Source organism: Tetranychus urticae, chromosome 2 (genome assembly GCF_039701765.1).
Source record: "Tetranychus urticae isolate SD_2017Ah chromosome 2, NJAU_TeUrti_SD_1.0, whole genome shotgun sequence".
NCBI classification, from domain to species: domain Eukaryota; kingdom Metazoa; phylum Arthropoda; class Arachnida; order Trombidiformes; family Tetranychidae; genus Tetranychus; species Tetranychus urticae.
Window position 1 is genome coordinate 20,880,559 of NC_142959.1, and position 18,291 is coordinate 20,898,849.

At 31.6% G+C, this 18,291-nt stretch overlaps 1 protein-coding gene across 5 annotated transcripts in view; it reads right to left on the bottom strand.

Annotated features, from left to right (window-relative positions):
• The window catches only part of Dgk (diacyl glycerol kinase 1), a 48,653-nt gene that overhangs the window by 27,334 nt on the left and 3,028 nt on the right, over positions 1–18,291 (bottom strand). The window contains exons 2-7 of one of the 5 annotated variants that reach the window (XM_089267238.1): positions 17,293–17,372; positions 14,426–14,635; positions 11,660–11,909; positions 10,532–10,669; positions 7,004–7,129; positions 4,405–4,454 (exon numbers count right to left, since the gene is read on the bottom strand). In XM_089267238.1, coding sequence (XP_089123364.1) covers positions 4,405–4,454; positions 7,004–7,129; positions 10,532–10,669; positions 11,660–11,909; positions 14,426–14,635; positions 17,293–17,372 — 854 coding nt within the window. Of the gene's footprint in view, positions 1–4,404; positions 4,455–7,003; positions 7,130–10,531; positions 10,670–11,620; positions 11,910–14,425; positions 14,636–17,292; positions 17,373–18,291 lie in introns of all 5 variants that reach the window. The other 4 variants (XM_015939232.3, XM_089267239.1, XM_089267241.1 and 1 more) reach the window with 4 other exon arrangements.

Below are 18,291 nucleotides of genomic sequence, written 5' to 3' on the forward strand. Positions count from 1 at the left end.
AACATGACATAGTTGGATAGTGTGGCTTTGATACCTGAGAAATGCAGAATTGAAAAAACAAAGGTCACTCCACAATCATCGTTCAAACTAGGTAGAGAAAAAAAATGTTCAAAAAATTCTTTTTTATACATGTTAAACTGGTTTCGTGAATAACCCCATGAACAACATTCGATGTAGCTTAAAAAATACATCAACTGATGCAACTCTTCAAGACCTTTCAGTTGAGGTATGATCGAAAAAATTCGGATAAGTCGTTTGAAAGATATTCAATTTTGAATAATAGGTTATTCAACCAAATATCCAAAATATGAATTAGTCTCAAAAATTGGTTTCTGTCTATGAGAGTTTAACATGTACAAAAGAGAATTTTTTGAACATTTTTTTTCTCTACCTAGTTTGAACGATGATTGTGGAGTGACCTTTGTTTTTTCAATTCTGCATTTCTCAGGTATCAAAGCCACACTATCCAACTATGTCATGTTGAATTTTCAAAAAAATTCAGCCATTATCTTACGAGATATAAGAAAAAAACCAAAAAGTCTCAAACTTTTTCCCCACAGGTTAGTAGTTGAGCTAGTTCGGATCTGAAATCGTCCGACAAATCTAAAGGGCGATGAGGAAGTCCCATTTCATAATTAGCATGCTGGTGGTTTAGTTACTGCTCTTGAGCGTTTCATCAAGAATTTTAATGTTAAGAATTTCGAAATTTTCGAACTACTATTTTGTTTTATTGATTTCTTATCTATACATCTATACAATATATAAAGTCAATGTATCAAATTTTTGCGCTTAGATTGTGGCCAAACTGAGCGGGTTCTAAGAAAAATTACACAGCGTAAGCACTGTTTCAGCTACAATGACGAAAAATAGGAAACCTAATTTTAGAATTCAGATCTCTGAGAAATTCATGAAAATAGAGGCTGCGGGAAAAAATTAGAATCCGTATTGGATAAAATTGAAAGAGAGAGGAGACCTTTTTTGTTATTCAGGTTGATGGTTCATTGTTAGACCAGGATTTTATGTGAAACTTTTGGTTTTTGGTAAAGAGTCAAGAGGTGACCGGCTTTTCCCACCCATTTTCCACCATTCCTACATCGTATTGTCCAACACATCCACCTGCTCATCTGGAAAATGGGGCAAATTCTGAATGTGAACCAAAACCATTGTTTTCACAGAATCTTTGGAAAAGTGTTCTCGATGCAACAAAATCATTGCAGAATTCAATTGTTCAATTCAAATCAAGGGTACGAATTCATCTGTTTACCCTCGTTGTGATTTGCTATTCTTTGAAACATCATCAAAAATCAAAAAGAATTAAAAATGGATTAATGCCAGCCTGGACAAATATTCACATTTTACATCCGAATTCATGAATTTAATGCAGGCAAATACGTTGGGATTGGCAAAATGTGACTTCTATCCAGAAATACAATCTTTTGTGATAGCAAAATATTTACTTGGAAATCGAGCGACTGTGGTTGAAGCATATGAAGAGTCTCTCATTCAGTATACAGTCAACAACGAAAAAATCAGTTTCTTGGAAAAGAGAAAACATTCAATTTGTTTATAAATCAGGATGCGAATTCAAGCTATTTCAACAGTTTTTTAAAAAAAACTCTTGAGTTAAAAAATGACCATGAATTGTCTTTGAAAATGAAATTATTCACACTTACATCTGTAACCCATGACTACGTTTGCTCTCAGCTAATCCAGAATGTTACAGCTATCATAAAATTGAAGTAAGTATTTTGCAAAATCATAAATAGAATATGAATTCTAATTTTTATTTCTATGTTTTCTCCGAAATACAGGAATTCGCATCTTTGCCTGTTGAACCTTCTCTTGATATTATATTAATCTTTACCATTTGCACTCAAGGAGATCATCGAAGATACAGTAATAACAGCTTGCATTTATGCTAGGGATTCATTTCACATGTATTTTTTGAAGCCAGGATGGGACCTCACTAGAAGAGATCTTTTCAGGGCAGTTCAGAATCGGAGAAGACTTTTGGCTTTTGACTTTGAATAAATTCACCCTTTCTAATCTTCAAATTTGCTTTTTATTTCATCAATTTTTTTAATTGTGTTTATTCTCAATCAGCTCTTCTAAAATGCCGCACAAAAGGTTTCCTTGGTTTAGAAGCTAAGTTGAACCAAAGAGTAAGGTAACTTACTCTTTGAGTTGAACACTAGCCGTAAGTAAGAATGCGAGAGTCAGCCTACGGTTACTTCTACAGCCTTAACAAACTATAATGATAGGAATTGGATTTTTTCGATAAAATAGAAGAGCAGGACTCAATTCAATCATACGCTTATTTTTACATTATTATTTATAGCAATAACAATACAAATTTAAACTTGCAAATATGTCCACTTCCATTAACGATAGAATCAATTCAGGTAACTTGAGTAAACATTGAAATTTTATCTGTGCAATTGGTTCTAAAATAGGAAAAAAATTACAACCTGTATTGCTATAAAACAAGACAGGAAAAGCTTGAAGGCGGAAAAGACTTGAAATTAACATGGCATTTGAACATACAAAATACTTTTCTGAATATTAATAATTCAATCCTTGTTTGAATCAAAGTTTATTTTCACATTTTGCTTGGATCAATTGCAAAACCTTTCAGATTCTCATCTCATATTTTCAACTGGATTGGTAACAAATAATGTAAATTCAATACAAAAAGACTTAAACGTTTGTCACATTTATATCACCCTGAGGCCAGGAATAAAACCATATGAAAAATTGTTTCAGTATTATTGGAATACAATGTTTGAAAATGAAATGCTCAATTACATGACATCGTGCAATATCATGCATAACATATATTTTGCCATGATAGTCATCATTGTCTGATTATTATGATAAACTTTAAATTACTTTCTGCTGAAAGTTCATGAGTATCCAGATAAAGTCAACATTTGAATGACAATTTGAAATTGGTTTGTTTCCACAGTAAATAAATGAAACGGAAAGTAAAGTTGAGACAATTTAATCAATTCTTGTTGAAGGTATGTCAACAAAACTCTCTAATCATCTTCAGAATAAAACAATTTTAACAATTTTAATGATATGGGATTAGAGGATTCATTGCTTTGACCTCCGTTACTAATTGGTAATATTTCATTTCTGAATTGCTCGAAAATGCACTGGCTCATAGGCTATCGTGAATGTCCACTTTGCATATCACGTCCGTTGATAGAGTGAACCAAACAATAAAAATATTCATTGAAATTTTTCTCCTACTAGATTAACTACGATTTTTCTTGTTTTGGCTTACGTTAGCTCAGTAATCAAGTCTCTCTTGTAACAAGCGAGCTCATTTCGAAGCTTATAGTAGTAGTTACTGCATGTGAACTTCAAGCTTTCGATCGATATTAATCTATTTCAATTCTTGATTGTTGGTCGTTTGCGATCAACATCCTTTTTGTCTGCTTTTGTAAAAATTTATTTTTAATTAAACAAAATTTAAGTATTTTAATATTTTTCTTTGTGAATTCATGGGCAAGAATGAAAATTGATCATTTCATGTGTGAAAATCAAAACAATCAAATAATTTTTACCAACAATTGTAAATTAATCAATGGTTTGAACCCAAAAATTGAAAGAGGCCATGAACCTATGTGGTTACCTAATACTTTGAATGATCACAGTTCTGCATTTACCTAATATCAATCTTATCAGATTACCTTTATTCACAAGACAAACCATCTGAGCCCGGATAGAATGAAAAGTTCAAGTTCACAGATAATTTAAGCTCTGCATAACATAAATTGTTGAGAAACTGATTGATACCTTTTCTGCATTGAAAAGGTAAAAGTTCAACCTAGAAAATGATAATTTATCATCAGATTTCGATGCATTGAATGCATATAAAGTGATTGAAAAATGCGCAGCTTTTAAATTTATTTTCAAAGTGGATCAAAATTATAAGAAAGTTGATGCACCAAAAATGATCCAACACTCCTGAACAACAGTGAAAACAAAAATTTCAAGTTCTTCAATCAAAACTAATCAAATGATAGACGCAAGACTTGTCCTGCTATTTCACCAAAGGCGTGTATTTACTCACGAATCACAATTTGATTAAATTAAGAACAAAGCATTCACAAATTGAACGCAACATTTGCAAATATTTTTCAAATCAATATGCAACTGACTCAAGCTTGCAGAATAGGGAAAGTCATGGAAGCTCCAAATTACCAGGTGAATAGTAAAGCTGTAAACAAAAAGACATTTTCACTGATTCAAGTTTCCCTTGAAACCTGCTTCAATGAACTTTTCTAGGTGATTGGATAATGATTATTAAAATGATTTTACTCAGTTGGTCCACATTGGGAGTGCAAATAACAGTGAAACAAATTGATGGTTAAAATGAGATTAAAAGTTGCTTACATTGCTATCCAAGTATCCATTGCTGTCAGAATCATAGAGACGAAACATGACTTGATTTATACGTAAATTGTCAGCCAGTGATGATCAGGTTCGACAAGGCAAAAGGAAAATGGAAAGAGAAGGAAATAAAAGAGAAGAAAAGGCGAAAGTGAAAGAGACAGACAAAGATGCTTCGAAATGGGTAAAGACAGAACATGAAAGTTGAATGATCATGATATTGACATTATGTTTCAACTTTACATGGAACATGTTTTAATAGACATTCTTGTTTTTCACGCTTATTCCGTTTTCTTTTTCACTCTTTTTTCCATTGATTGTCATTCAACCATCAAACCCAAAACTCTTGCTTGTTGTGCTCATTTATCACAATATTAACCATATTGCAATTGTTGCTCTTTCCGTTCCTTTACCATCAATATTCAGCTCAAAATAAAAAATCAGTTTCAATAATCAAATCACTATTCAACTGATTCTCATGTTGATCCAAATTGTGAAATGTTCAACTTCATTGCTGTTGCTCATCTCTTATTCATCTTCTTGGTTCTACTTTTTTTCGTCTCTTTTCTTCTTCTTCTTCAATTTCAACTTCTTTTATTATCAAATTGATTGTCAATCTGATCACAATTGGATAGATAATATTACATGTTGACTGGTCATTTAATTTGAGCAAAACTCTTATTACAATTGATCAAAACGGATTTTGACGTGATTGTTACTCGAACGAAGAGCAAAAATTATATCAACTGTAATTCCCTTTTAGTTTTCTCGTTTTTTTTCTGTTAGTTTTTTGTATTTATATCATTCACTTTAATCATCATCATCCTCATCATCATCAATCAATCGATTTATCATGAAAATGGTCTCAATAACCTTTAACCTTATCCAATTTAATTTTGTTATAACTGTTTAATGCAACATTTATAAGCACATTTTATCATTTTAGGGCCGATCCGATGAACCAAAAAATGTTTAAAATGTTGTTTAAATCTTTGTTAGTAGGCAATGTTTGTTTGATTTTGTTACGTCATCAACATTAACACTGTCCGATCAAAAAATATACAATCATTTTATTCATGCGCCTTTACATTTTTTCAGATTAAATTTCTTATCTTTTGATTATAAATTATTTTTAGTTATCTTTTAAAATCATTAAAAAACAAAAGATGGCGCTTTCCAATTAAGATTTAAAATGACATTAATCAAAATTTATCAATTTTAACAAACATTGCCAATAAACAAACATTTTGACAAACATTTTAGTTCATCGGATCGGCCCTTAGTGGCTTTCAACTCTTTGCTTTGCCTTTAGAGCAAATGAAAATGCAATTGTTAAGTGTTTAAATTTTAACCCAGATAATTGCCATTGCATTATCTAGATTAAATGGAAAGACTAAAACACTGAAAATTGAAAAACTTGCATTCGATGATTGAACCCAAAATGCCATCTTTTCCCTTTCATTTTGTGCTACAAGATGAGGAAAACTATTCAAAAATTGAAAGCATCTTTTACCTCGACATTAAGCTATTTAATCATCGATTCAACTGGAAATTGCTTTCAACTAGATTTACGTAAATCTCACTGGTTAAGTATTAAAGGTAATAAGAAACATGGGATTTTGCAAAACTTCATGTCAAACTGAACAAAGGAAAAACATGATCGAGTAAAATATCAAGCATTACTGGGCTCTTGAGATGGTGAAAAGGTTAAAGTAATTACAGAATTTGGTCGAAAATTTCAAAATTCATTCTTCTGACGCATTTACACAAAGTTCATAGTTCGAGTCGAGAAGTCATTAAAAATTTAGCTTTTCTAAAAATAGAAAAATTAACAAAAATTAATTTCCATCAAAAGTCAAATTTCCTTTTCTTTACCAAAACATTCAATATTTGACTTTTGTCCAAACTAATTTTATTCAATATAATTCATCAATTTGCAACGCCAAAAACTTCAAGTGACTATCAATCGAACATATGGCTTTTGGAAATTTCAAGTCGACTCTGAATCGAAAGAACATTCAAGTTTCTCCAGAAAATCGATAATGAACATAAGACATAATAGCTAATGAATCAATTACAGATCAATTAGTAAAGGTATTCATCAGAGACTGAGTGATGAGTGCAATTGTATTATTAACTTATGCTCGTTATTCATGAACAGTGTAATACAATTGAAAATGTATTTTAATTGATCAATTAGACTCACTTCATTTGCCTGTAAATGTTACATTTTGTATCTAAAGTTAATTGTTTACTCATTTTGCAAGATCAAGACTTATTTTTGAGGTGAAAACAAATTTGTTGTCAACAAGGTAAACGAGTCGATAATTTAGTTTTGTTTGGTGAGGCATTTGCTTGTGTGTTAATTGAAAATGGCAACAAAATGCAATTATTAATAACTTGAATGTCTTTACATAATCTTTTAATTGACGTAACTGTGTTAAATGTTTTACTTGCAACAAACTTGTTAATCGATTGAGAGTTGCCTTTATTTCATCACTGGATCAACTGAATAAACTGTAGGAATAATCAAGGCAATGCAGTTGACGAAACACTCGCAAGAAGTTAATGTAATTAAGTTATAATAGAGTAATTTACTTACACTCCAATTTATCCTCTGGTCTACCAGCCTCAAGCAATGAGAGATAACAGACGACATCTTTGAACGGAACTCGAAGAGACAAAACATCAATACTGGAACTTCCTTTTCTTAATGGCTTAATTTCAACTGAAATTCAGACAAAAGTAATTAAGAAAAATTGTTTCAAAACATGAAAACAGCAATTTTTTCACCATCAAAATAGAATTATTTTACTAGATAGATTCGATCTTTTCGTATGAGCTGGGCTAAAATACAGCAATTAGACTTTAATTTATCAATTCAATGATTTCTGAAACCAGAGTTCTCATCGTATCTTTCAAAGACGAGGGCCAAAAGAATAGGGAAAAGTGCCTAGAAATATAATTTTTTAAAGTCTCGTAAAAGATTTATGCCGATTCCATTTTTCGATATGATGAATAGTTTTTGAGTTAACAGGTTAAAAATGTTGAAATGTTGAAAATGGTCTGAACCAGTTTTGAATGACAAAAGAGTTTGAATATTTTGTACATTATTGTCAGTAGTAAGTAAGGAGTATCGACACAAAAAGGCGGAGCTTAATTTGGGGGAGGGAATGAAGGGGGAAATCAGGGGCAAGCAACTTTCCAGATTTTGGATTTTAGATCAAAACACAAATTTTTGTGTTACAGTGATGTGCCAGATAATGGGAACAATTTTTTTCAACGGTCTCTATTGAAAAAGGCTTTGACAAAATTTTATTTAGATTTTTCCAGTTATTAATTAACTTAATTTGATTTTCTTTCGTGAAATATCAATCAAAAAACTCGAGAAGGCTGATAGCAATGATAATTCTAGACGAAATCAATCTATTAAGCAAGATTGATAATCACAGATTCGAGTGCCCGACGAATAATGCAAATAAGCTATTTCCACCTATTCCCATTATCTGGCACATCACTGTATACAGCTGCGAAAATGGAGTTAGACCTCGATACCATATCTTTGGCACCATATCAACATCAACTTAAGACTCATTGGTCAAGGCATTGAATCGATGTTGATTGTGCTTAAATCTCAAAAAATTGACTATCGGTATGCTTGGATACCAAACAATGCGCCAAAGATATGGTATCGAGGTCTAACTCCATTTTCGCAGCTGTATGTGGACATGGTAGTGCTTAAGTTGGACAGCAAACTTACAGGTAAGTTTACCTGCCCCTGGACTCATCGCGCATACCCCTGGATTTCCCATTTAACCCCTCCACCCAAATTAAGCTCCGCCTTTTTGTGTCGATACTCCTTACTTACTACTATTGTCCTCTATTCAAAAAATGTATCAGTATATTTCTATCATCGTGAGGAGCAGCAGGCAGCATATCGATTTGATCCGCCGAACCACGTCGGTATCAATAGATCTAGTGAGCTTAATACGACGATCGATATTTTTGACCTTCTCTAGACATCCGGATATTCTTAAATTCACTAATCACTTATCAACTGAAATTTTATCCATCAATAAAATTGTAAAATCACCGGATTCTTTGGAAAGAATCCCTCCCATAATAATACACCTGGTGATATCAATATGCTGATATATTTTTCAGGTAAAGTACCGGGCATTTCTTTTTCATTTACGCCTATTTACAGCCATTACTCACGAACGGTTGATGCTCAGACTTGAACCAAGAACTTTCGCAGATTGAATATGCATAAGTTTGAACGCTCGAGGTCATTCAAGCTCAATCCGTTATTTAACCTCTAATTCACATTTGGAGGTCATTTTCTGAGAGTACAAAATTTTTTAGATTAATAAATAATAGTTTAAAACATTGTTCAAATAAATATCGATTTTACATATTTTGGGTGTCCCTCGTGAGGTCTGTAGCATCAACCGTTCGTGAGCTATGTGTGCAAATAGGAAATAGTAAAATGAAAAAGAAATGCTCAGTATAGTCAATTATGTTTAATAAAGACAAAACACTTTGTCATTCAAAACTGGTTGTGGCCATTTTCAACATTTCAACATTTTTAACCTGATAACTCAGAAACTATTCATCAATTAAAACATTTAGTTCTATTTTTAGGCAGATTTGGTCTTAATCCTTCGAACGAATCGTTAACCCATTTACGACGAAAATTCGTTGGAAATAGAGCATGTAAAACCATTTCATATGGAACCAAGGTCAATCTTCGAAATAGTCCGCATGATTTCTTCTTCCACAATACTGTTCGGAATTCAACTTGTCCATCACTTTTACCTGAGTATTGACATTATGCTTACTCCAAAATGTTATCTTCAGATAAGCTTCTGGTTAGTTATTCAATAGAGCCAATTATTATAATCTGATTTTAACGCTGAAGTGAAATTTAATGCAATAACATTACCATGACAAACCTTAAATTAAACCATAATCTTCTAAATACTTTTTTTAGCATACAACGAATCTTTCAAATTTCATTGAATTGAAAAAAATGAATTACAAGGGGGGCTATTGAAACGCTCGAGCCACTTTTGCTTGAGTGAGGTGTCATTTCATAGAGGAAGATGAATTATGAAAAACTGTCGAGGCTTTTATCTGCTAGCCTAGTGGTTCCTAAGATATTCGGGTATTTTGGGCATTTTTATTAAATCAGATTTAAAATCATTAAAAATATGAGTTGAAGGGTAGCTCAGTGATTAAAGGTGTTAGGGCAACTAAAAGGGTTTATCAAGGTTTTGGGTTCGAGACTCATTCATTTTATGATTTTTCATTTTCTTGATCGAATTATTCATTTTAATCATTTTTTTTGTGAAAAATTTCGGATGAACTAACCAATCAACATTATCAAAAAAGCTTAACAAAATATACATGAAAAGGTGTTAACTTTTAGAAAATTATATTTGAACAAATTGTGATCATTATTAAATTTTAACTGAAAACTTAACATTTCTATTCAGATTTTCTTTTTCTTGAAACTCTATGTCTTTAGCTTCGGCCCAGGCCTATCATTCCGGCGTATCCCTGCTGAAACTGACTTTACATTGGAAATTATTAGCGTCAACATCGGAATAACACAAAGAACATGCTTGGATGGAAACAATCAAAATTGGTTAATAAACGTTGCCAAATTCATTTAGATGATCAATGCAGATCAATTGAATCGCAGTTCAAATTAAACGTATAGTAGAGTAGAGGCAGCCTAAATTAACAGGCATTTCATCTCGATTGGCATCTTGCATGTACATGTGACTTGTAACTTCAACTTTATCTAAAATGGTTTTTCCCTTTGCCGTTTCCAACGAATTTTCTCAAAATGGCCTTTACATTGACTCGAAGTCGAAATGCGAGTTAATGATAAACCCGTTTCTCTCTTATGAAGAGTTGTTTCATCAAGCATATCATGACAACTGTTACATTTTGATGAATGATGATCGTAAAAGGATAAATAGAATCTGAAAGTAAGTTCTAAGCTGCAGAAAACTAACGATTGCTCAGAAAAATAAAGTTAGAAAACAAAATTATTCCAAGACTGGTTTCCATGTTGATGGAATTTTTGATCAAAGTATTTTCGACAAATGGGTAAACAAACCTGGATGAATCAATAATGAAGTGTTTGATTTTTTCGATGAATTACGGGACATTTGTCCATGGTTTGGTGATGAACCAGTTGACTTTTGATCACGAAATGTTTGAGTTACAGAGACAATTGGATGGATTGATGAACTCCCTGTTTCAATGAATATTAACCGGCGAGACAAGAGAAGAAAAAGATATCAACATGATTAATTGGAAACAATTAGCAAGTAAAATTAATTACATTCATCATTATCATGTTGAAAGATGTTGATTAATCAACATGAAACCCATGATATATGATGAGAAAATTGCATGCAAAAAGAAAGAAAGAGAATGATTGACAGACAAGTGCAATTATTGAGGTTGAAGGAAAGAGGCAAGAAGAAAAAAAAGGTTTTTCTTTCCAGAAATTCAATAAAGAACTTCGGGCAAAGAAAAAAGAGAAAAAATAAATTGATAAAAATACATGATATTATTGTGACACTGGGACTAGAGGGAACCGATTAGGATATTTGTGCATATATTTATCTCCTTAAGTGATTCTTAATTGTGATTAATGATCTTGAGTGTGAAAAAAAAGATAAATAATGAGATTAATAATACTGTACACAATACGTAAAGCATTCAAACCGTTTCAATAGTTTAACAAGCAAACGATAATCAGTTGAGATTAAATGATATTAGATGTTAATATGATTAAAAGGTTGATGAGTGTATCTGGGTTAATAAAGCCATCAATATTAATGGCTAGTTGGGTTCAATGATTATCATGTTAAAATGTTTTCAACAAAAAGTTTCACAATCCATTTAAAGGGAGTAAAAGATATCAAATGTTTTGCCATGTAAAATGATATCTTTTTGGTAAAGTAATTGAAGCAATTTTTGAGGCAAAAAATGATCAAATGCAATTTGTGTTTGCAGACGAAATTGTCTTCTAAATATTTGCTGAAAGTGAGATTTGAAAGGGTGAAAGATGAGAAAAGATTGTGATTCTATCGATTGAACATTGTAAGTTGCTTGTTAAACTGACCAGAAACTGGTTCATGTGCAAAAAACAATGAAATATTTGTTTGCTTGTTTTTTCACAGCTCGCTAAACGTACAGGTACCCGATCGTCCTCTAGAGCCAGAGCCGCTCTCACTTTGATAATGACCGATGCTATGAAGTTTCTCTGTTAGTCCATGGAATCGTTCAACTAGGCTCGGATAATGACTCTTTTCATTGCCACCTCCATCCCCACCACCTCCCACTCCAAGTGTGTTGTTGTTTGTCTCTTTATTTTCATGGATAATCTCGATGTTTATCAAATCACGGGTAAGCTCGGGAAGGGAACCAGAAGTTGCATGAACTGTTATTGGAGCACAAGCAGCTGCTGAGGTAACGACGGCCATCTAAGGATTAAACGGCAACAAGATCAGAAAACTGTTCACATTTTTCATAAAATATTCATTAATATTTTAATCTGTGAAACCAACTCAAATTCAAGTTTTAATGCAAACTATAATTACAGAACTCAATTAAGAAAATATGAGAAAACAAATTTCTTCGCCAAAGTTCATTCATATAGCGGCTTTTGCTAAGTGACATTAAACGAACAAGCAAATACATGTATTTAAATCGTCTAAAGTCATGAACATTTGCAAATCATTTCCAGTCGAACACCCATGAAAGCATGAAAACTCTGACCATACTTTGATGACTTCAAAAAAATGATCTCAAAATTTTTCTTCATCTGCAAAGCAATGCTTATTGGAAATTAAATTTTACTCGATTTTTAATTTCAATCATTTCTAATTATGCTGGATTATTTTGCATTTGTAAAAATATTGAATCAGTGTTGGGAATTTGTCGAGATCGAAAAAGATGAGAAAATGAAGTTTCGATGAAATGACAATCTAAAATAACCAGTTACGCACTTTCCTGGCTGAAAAGTGTAAACAAGAGTTGAAAAATTTTCACCAAAATTTGTCTGAATTTCATTGTTGAGATTTGAAATTTTTGTTGGAACAGCAAAATTGGTGAACTAGAAAAGTGTTTAAATGAAACTTGAATTTTCATCAACTGCAATCATCATGAAATGATAAAATGAATGTAAGCAGAAATTAATTATCTGCTGATTGAGATAAAGAATCATCTTTTTTCCTTGAAACTTGATTCACAATAAAATATTTGTAAACACAAGAAACTTTCTCAACTTATCAAACTTGCTTTTATTTTCCGTTGAGAGAAGGTAAAAAATAACTTGAAATTTTGAATATCAAGCATTTTTCCATTTTCCTTCCCTGTTATTTATTCTTGCTCCATTGTTGTTCAACATCTCCATCATGTATGATATTAGTTTACTCCTTTTTTCCTACTTTTCTTCTTCTCTTTCATTTCCACATCTTCCAGCTATCACATTATTTCCTCATCTAATCTTAAACACATTTTATCAGCAGTTTATCTCATGAGTTTCCATCTCAAGTTTTCACTTTTCCAATGTTCCTTTTGTTTGTTGTTTGAAAAGTTCAAACAATTTTACCATTTCTATTTGTATGAAGGTTTCAACTTGGAAGGTAAAAAAAATAGAGTAAACTTTAAGTCTTTCCTTTCCTCACCCCTTTATACATGATTAACAATTGAACAAGAAAAGGAAATTCTGTAAAATCACTCAACCTGAACATTAGTTGAAATGATAACAAATAACAGGCAAAATAGCAAACACAAAAAGAGTTGTCGGAAAGAGAAACTTTTCATTTCAAGAGATTCACATTTTGCACAATTTGTCAATTGCGAATGTAACTTTAATTGTGGAAGATTAGAAAAAAACTTCAGCAACAGTTGATTCGAGAAAAACGATGAAATTGCAACTCAACATTTCTAAGGTCAATAGTTTTTCGAAATCAACTTTTCTCAGATTCGTTGAGTCTTTGCATAAAGTTAATGAGTTTCCAACTCGAGTCTATTTGTTTTTATTATTAATATTTCAAGTGTAACCTTTGCAAACAAAAGTAATTTTGCTGAAAACTTAACCTAAAGACTTAACAGAAAAGGTTGATATTATGCGCTCAAGTGAGAGCAAACGGTCGAGATGAAACTTTTTCTGTGACCTCAGGCAGATGCAATCTTTTGCCATGAAAATGGTTAGTAGATTTCAAGCCTTTCTGAAAGTTCCATGTGAATATGTTGGTTCATTTAGAAGCTAGGGCTTGTCGACTAAAATAAGGCCGTAAACAAGTTAATGAACTGTGAGCCACTTGAAAAAAGATTTTCTGGAGAAGCCATTCGATAAACTAAGAATTAAACAAAACAAACTAAACAAAATTTCAGAACTCAATCATGGCTGGTTCGAGAAGCCATCAAAAATGGTTTCAACTTTAGCGCAATCGGACCAAACGCGACATTCTACGGAACTCTTAAAAGACCTAAAAAATCGGTTCTTTCTTTTATGAAATAAAGTTAGCTTTCAATTCGACGAGGGTGGACTTTTAGTGGCCAACATTTCTTTTAGCAAGATGAAACAATTTCTTTTGATTTTTCTCATGAAACTCATAAAGATGTGAGTTCTGTTGAGGATTTGCAAAAAATGACTTTTTCCTGACCAAAGCCAAAAGCAAAATTATAAAAAAACCAAATCCTGAAAATTTAAGCAAATTTAAACGTTTTTACTTATTCTGGTTGAATTATTAATTCACATTATTGCAGAATCTTGATTGTGTTTCAATATTTATTAGTAAAATAATATTAAATGTCGGTGAAAGTGAAACCTCTGACTAAATTGGTTGGATCAATGAGAGGAAAAAAATTTCATCAAATTGATTGAATAATAAATTTGGTTTCACATTGAGACTAAATTCCCTTGTAACGATGGAATAAATTGTCCATCAATTGCATTTTTAATGGTGTTTTTGGGTGAACATTTACTTACTCGGGCAAGTTTGCATTCCGGATAACATGTTTGTCCTGTTGATTTAGAGTTATTGATCAGGATGTTTGTATTGAGATTTATATTGGCAGATTGATTGGCGACTAAATTTTTCTTAACAAACGATAGGAACAATCTTTTAACCAAATCGATTGGAGTATCAGTTTCCAGGTAAATATCGACAAATTTTTGAAATCCTTCTAAATCAATGTCCTTTTGGTATATTTTCAGGTTGCCATTTGAGGAAAAAAAGGTTGACAAAAAATAGAAAAGAAAAAGTTTAACATTTTGACTTTTAAAACAAAGACATTAACGAGAAGAAGGTGAAAGGGTTAAAAGGTATTATTTGTACAGACAAAGTTCAAGTTGAAGAAAAGGTGAAATTGAATTTTGCTATTTTCTTAATCAAATTGTTTACTTGTAATGAAAGTCGAAGCAAAAACAAAAACAAAAGCAACCCAAAAGATGATCAAATAAGTTGATAGTGATTTAAAGTTCGAAGATTAAATTTAGTTTTTTTTCTGATCAAATTTCGGCTCTTTGTGATTTCTTGCCTATCCTTTTTCACTTCCTTGACTGGTCAACATTACTGGTTGACCAACAAGAAACAGCAAGAAAAAAGGTTCTCTTGGGATTCTCATGTTCATCAAATTGCAATGAATGCTGTTATTTTTACCTTTCCATCAATGTATCCAGTCTGTATTAATTCAACATTAATACCAACTCTGTAACCCAAATAATAATGATCAGAGATAAAAGTCAATTGAGTTTCTTTGATGATCCTTTACCCAAATATAAATATATATATGTTATCAACTGAGAAACACGTTTCATTGAAACTTGCCTGTAATTCTGTGCATCTAATGTAATAACAATAGTAGCCTTATTACCATCATCTTATGCAGTTGCAAATGTTATCATTGAAAAAGTAGTCCAATTGTAATTTTTTCAGTTCACTATTGCGTTAATCAGGGCAACAAGTTATGCATTCACTGTTATTTATACGCTTTTATAACTAGATTTACTTTTAGTTTTCAAGATAAAATGGAAATAAAAGTTTGTCTGTTAAATAAATTTGTCTTTCACTCCATTTCGAATGCAAACTTTATGTACAGAACCATTCAGCTAATAATATGGTAAACTCGAATAGCTTCGAAACTAGAAGAGTTATCAAATCAGGAATCGAGTGACATTTATTTTTCCTATTCAAGTTTCTCTATTCAAAATCACTTCGTTATTCGACCTCCGATCAGCATTTCAAGATCATTATTTTATTAACCGATTACTGTGGTTGAAACAGTTCTGTTATCTTTGCAACAGTGAGTGTTATTAAATCATCTTGAATACTGAATCAGAAAAGTTTTCCTCCAAATTCAATATTAAGAGGTATGGATTCTGCATGTAAATGTAAAAGTACTAGTTCTGAGTATATTTCAGATCTTGGGTCTGGTTTTGGGTTGGTAATGATTACATTTGTCCAGATTATAGATCAGTGAATGAGTCCCGAAGTTGCTCAAAGATGAATGTTTGGATTATTTTCATTTCAACATCATGCTAATCATGACCAGGATTGAACATTGAAAAAAACAATGAGTAAACAATCTCGCCCAAAAGCTGCTCAAAGTATGATAAAATTTAAATGAAGTCGATCGAAATTTAACCGACAAAACTCGAGATGTTTTGGGAAAAGCATGAAATAGCAAAACAAAATTTCTTCAAACAATAAAACAGAGGTTGAAGTGGAAAGTTGAAAAGTGGTCAATCCATTGAGATAAAAGATTTTCTGTTCTGTTCAAGAAAAAGTTGATACATTTGTCTATCTGTTCATTTGTCTGTTTTTTAAAATTCATGCCCAACAGGCAAACTGATTCTTCTGTTTTGCTTTGTTATGAATTTCAAGCAATTTAATCCAAATGATCGAATAAATGGTCAAAGATCGATTACCAGAGCATTACCTTGGCGAGCTTAAAATAGTTTTTTGACATTCATGAGGAATTGCCATCTCATTGAAAAGCCAAAAGTTCATGAAAATTTTCATCTAAATAATTGAAAGTTTCATTCAGGAAAAACAAATTTCTATCAAATAACTGAATGCAAGTTGATTGAATTTTACTTTGAATTTCGTTCTAAACAAAAACAAAATAAGCTAAAACTCGAGGTAACAAAAGACAGAATATCTATGATAATCTTAGGAATTTCAGTTTCATGTATTCGTACAAATGGCAAAGAATCACAAGAAATATATTGAACAAATGAAATGTTACATTCATTGCAAGTCCTAATGTCGAGGAAAAAAAGCATTACTTGAACCCATCGACTGGTCAACTCTTTTGACTACACAATAACATCACTTTTGAAGGCAGCAATTCTGAAGGTTCATTAGATTCAAGGTGAAAGCCTGACCACAGGAAAATTAGTTTGTCAAGATTAATGGCAATCAGGCCATTTGAGAGGCTTGGAATGATGGGCTAATTTGCGAAGAAAAAATTAGCGCAAATATATTGGACGATTAAAGTTGATGAGATTACAAGGCGAAGGTTGAAAATCAGAAAAGCAAAACTCAATTGAATAAGTAAAGGTGATGAAATAGAAGTGATAATAATAATAATGATCATCTTCATGATGGTGAATGGTGTTGATGGTGATAATGATGATGAGATGAAGATAATTTGTTCCATGAGGAGAGAAGAAGAAAAAAAAGGAAAAGAGAGAAAAAATGTCATCGATTGTAATGCTAATGTTCACACTGTTCGATGCCAGTCAGGGTTGTGTACAATTGGATTCAACATTATCTCAATAACAACAATTCAATTTCATTATCGTCACTCGTTTCAACCACTTTCTTGAAGACGAAATGAAATGATCCTTACCTCTTCTGGATTATATTTTGACAATGATCCTCCCTCTTTAAACTCGGTTACCATCACATCACTTAACTTTTTGGAAGTATCTGGAAGAAGATGAAGAATGAACAAATAAGGAAAAGTGATTATCATTATCAGAATAAAAGCGATTATTATCAAAATATAATAAACTGTTTTTCTTCTTCTTCTTCCCTGTTTTGTATGAACTTCTATCAATGAATTTTTTTTCCTTTCATTCCTTTTAATGGTGAGTCTTTCAATTGGTTCAAGTTGACATCGAGACTCGAGACTTTAAGCTATCATTAAAGAATCACAATTTGCACCAATAACTTTTACAGTTGATCGAGTTGATGATGATAATATGAATAGCAATTACACTAATTAATTTGCTAAAAAAAGGACCAAAAATAGTAACAGTTGTAATCTGAATAAAGGTTATCAATGAATAAGGTTAAGGTTAGCTTATGAATAACCTTTTTTTTAATCAAAGATCAAATTTTGAAGAGCAAATCTTGTTACAATTGAATTGATTTTTAAATTAATTATTTTGTAAAAAGTCGACTCAAAATTTGATTTAACGTTTCAAATGATGAAATTTAGTTTTTCTTCAATAAAAATAATGAAAAGAGTGGCAAAATTTTGATTCCAAAAATCATGAAATTCTGTATTTCAAACTGATATCTTTTGTTATACAAAACTCACTGAATTATCGAAATATTATCTTTTTGCAATTTCATTTTTTCCATTTCTCTTTGCCAATAAAAATAAAATCCCTTGATGAGTTGAAAGCATATTATTTGCACATTTTAGTATTCTTGCCTCTTCAGTTTCAAAATTACTTTTTCAACATTTCTTCAGATAATTCAGAAATAATTTCCTCTTTATCTGAACAGCTAACCTTTACATTGATAAGAGAACATACAATTAAAAATTTCGCTCAATTGAGATTAATTTTCTTCTGTTTTCATCATTTCGTACATAAAAGTCCCCTTTTGTGACAAGTAT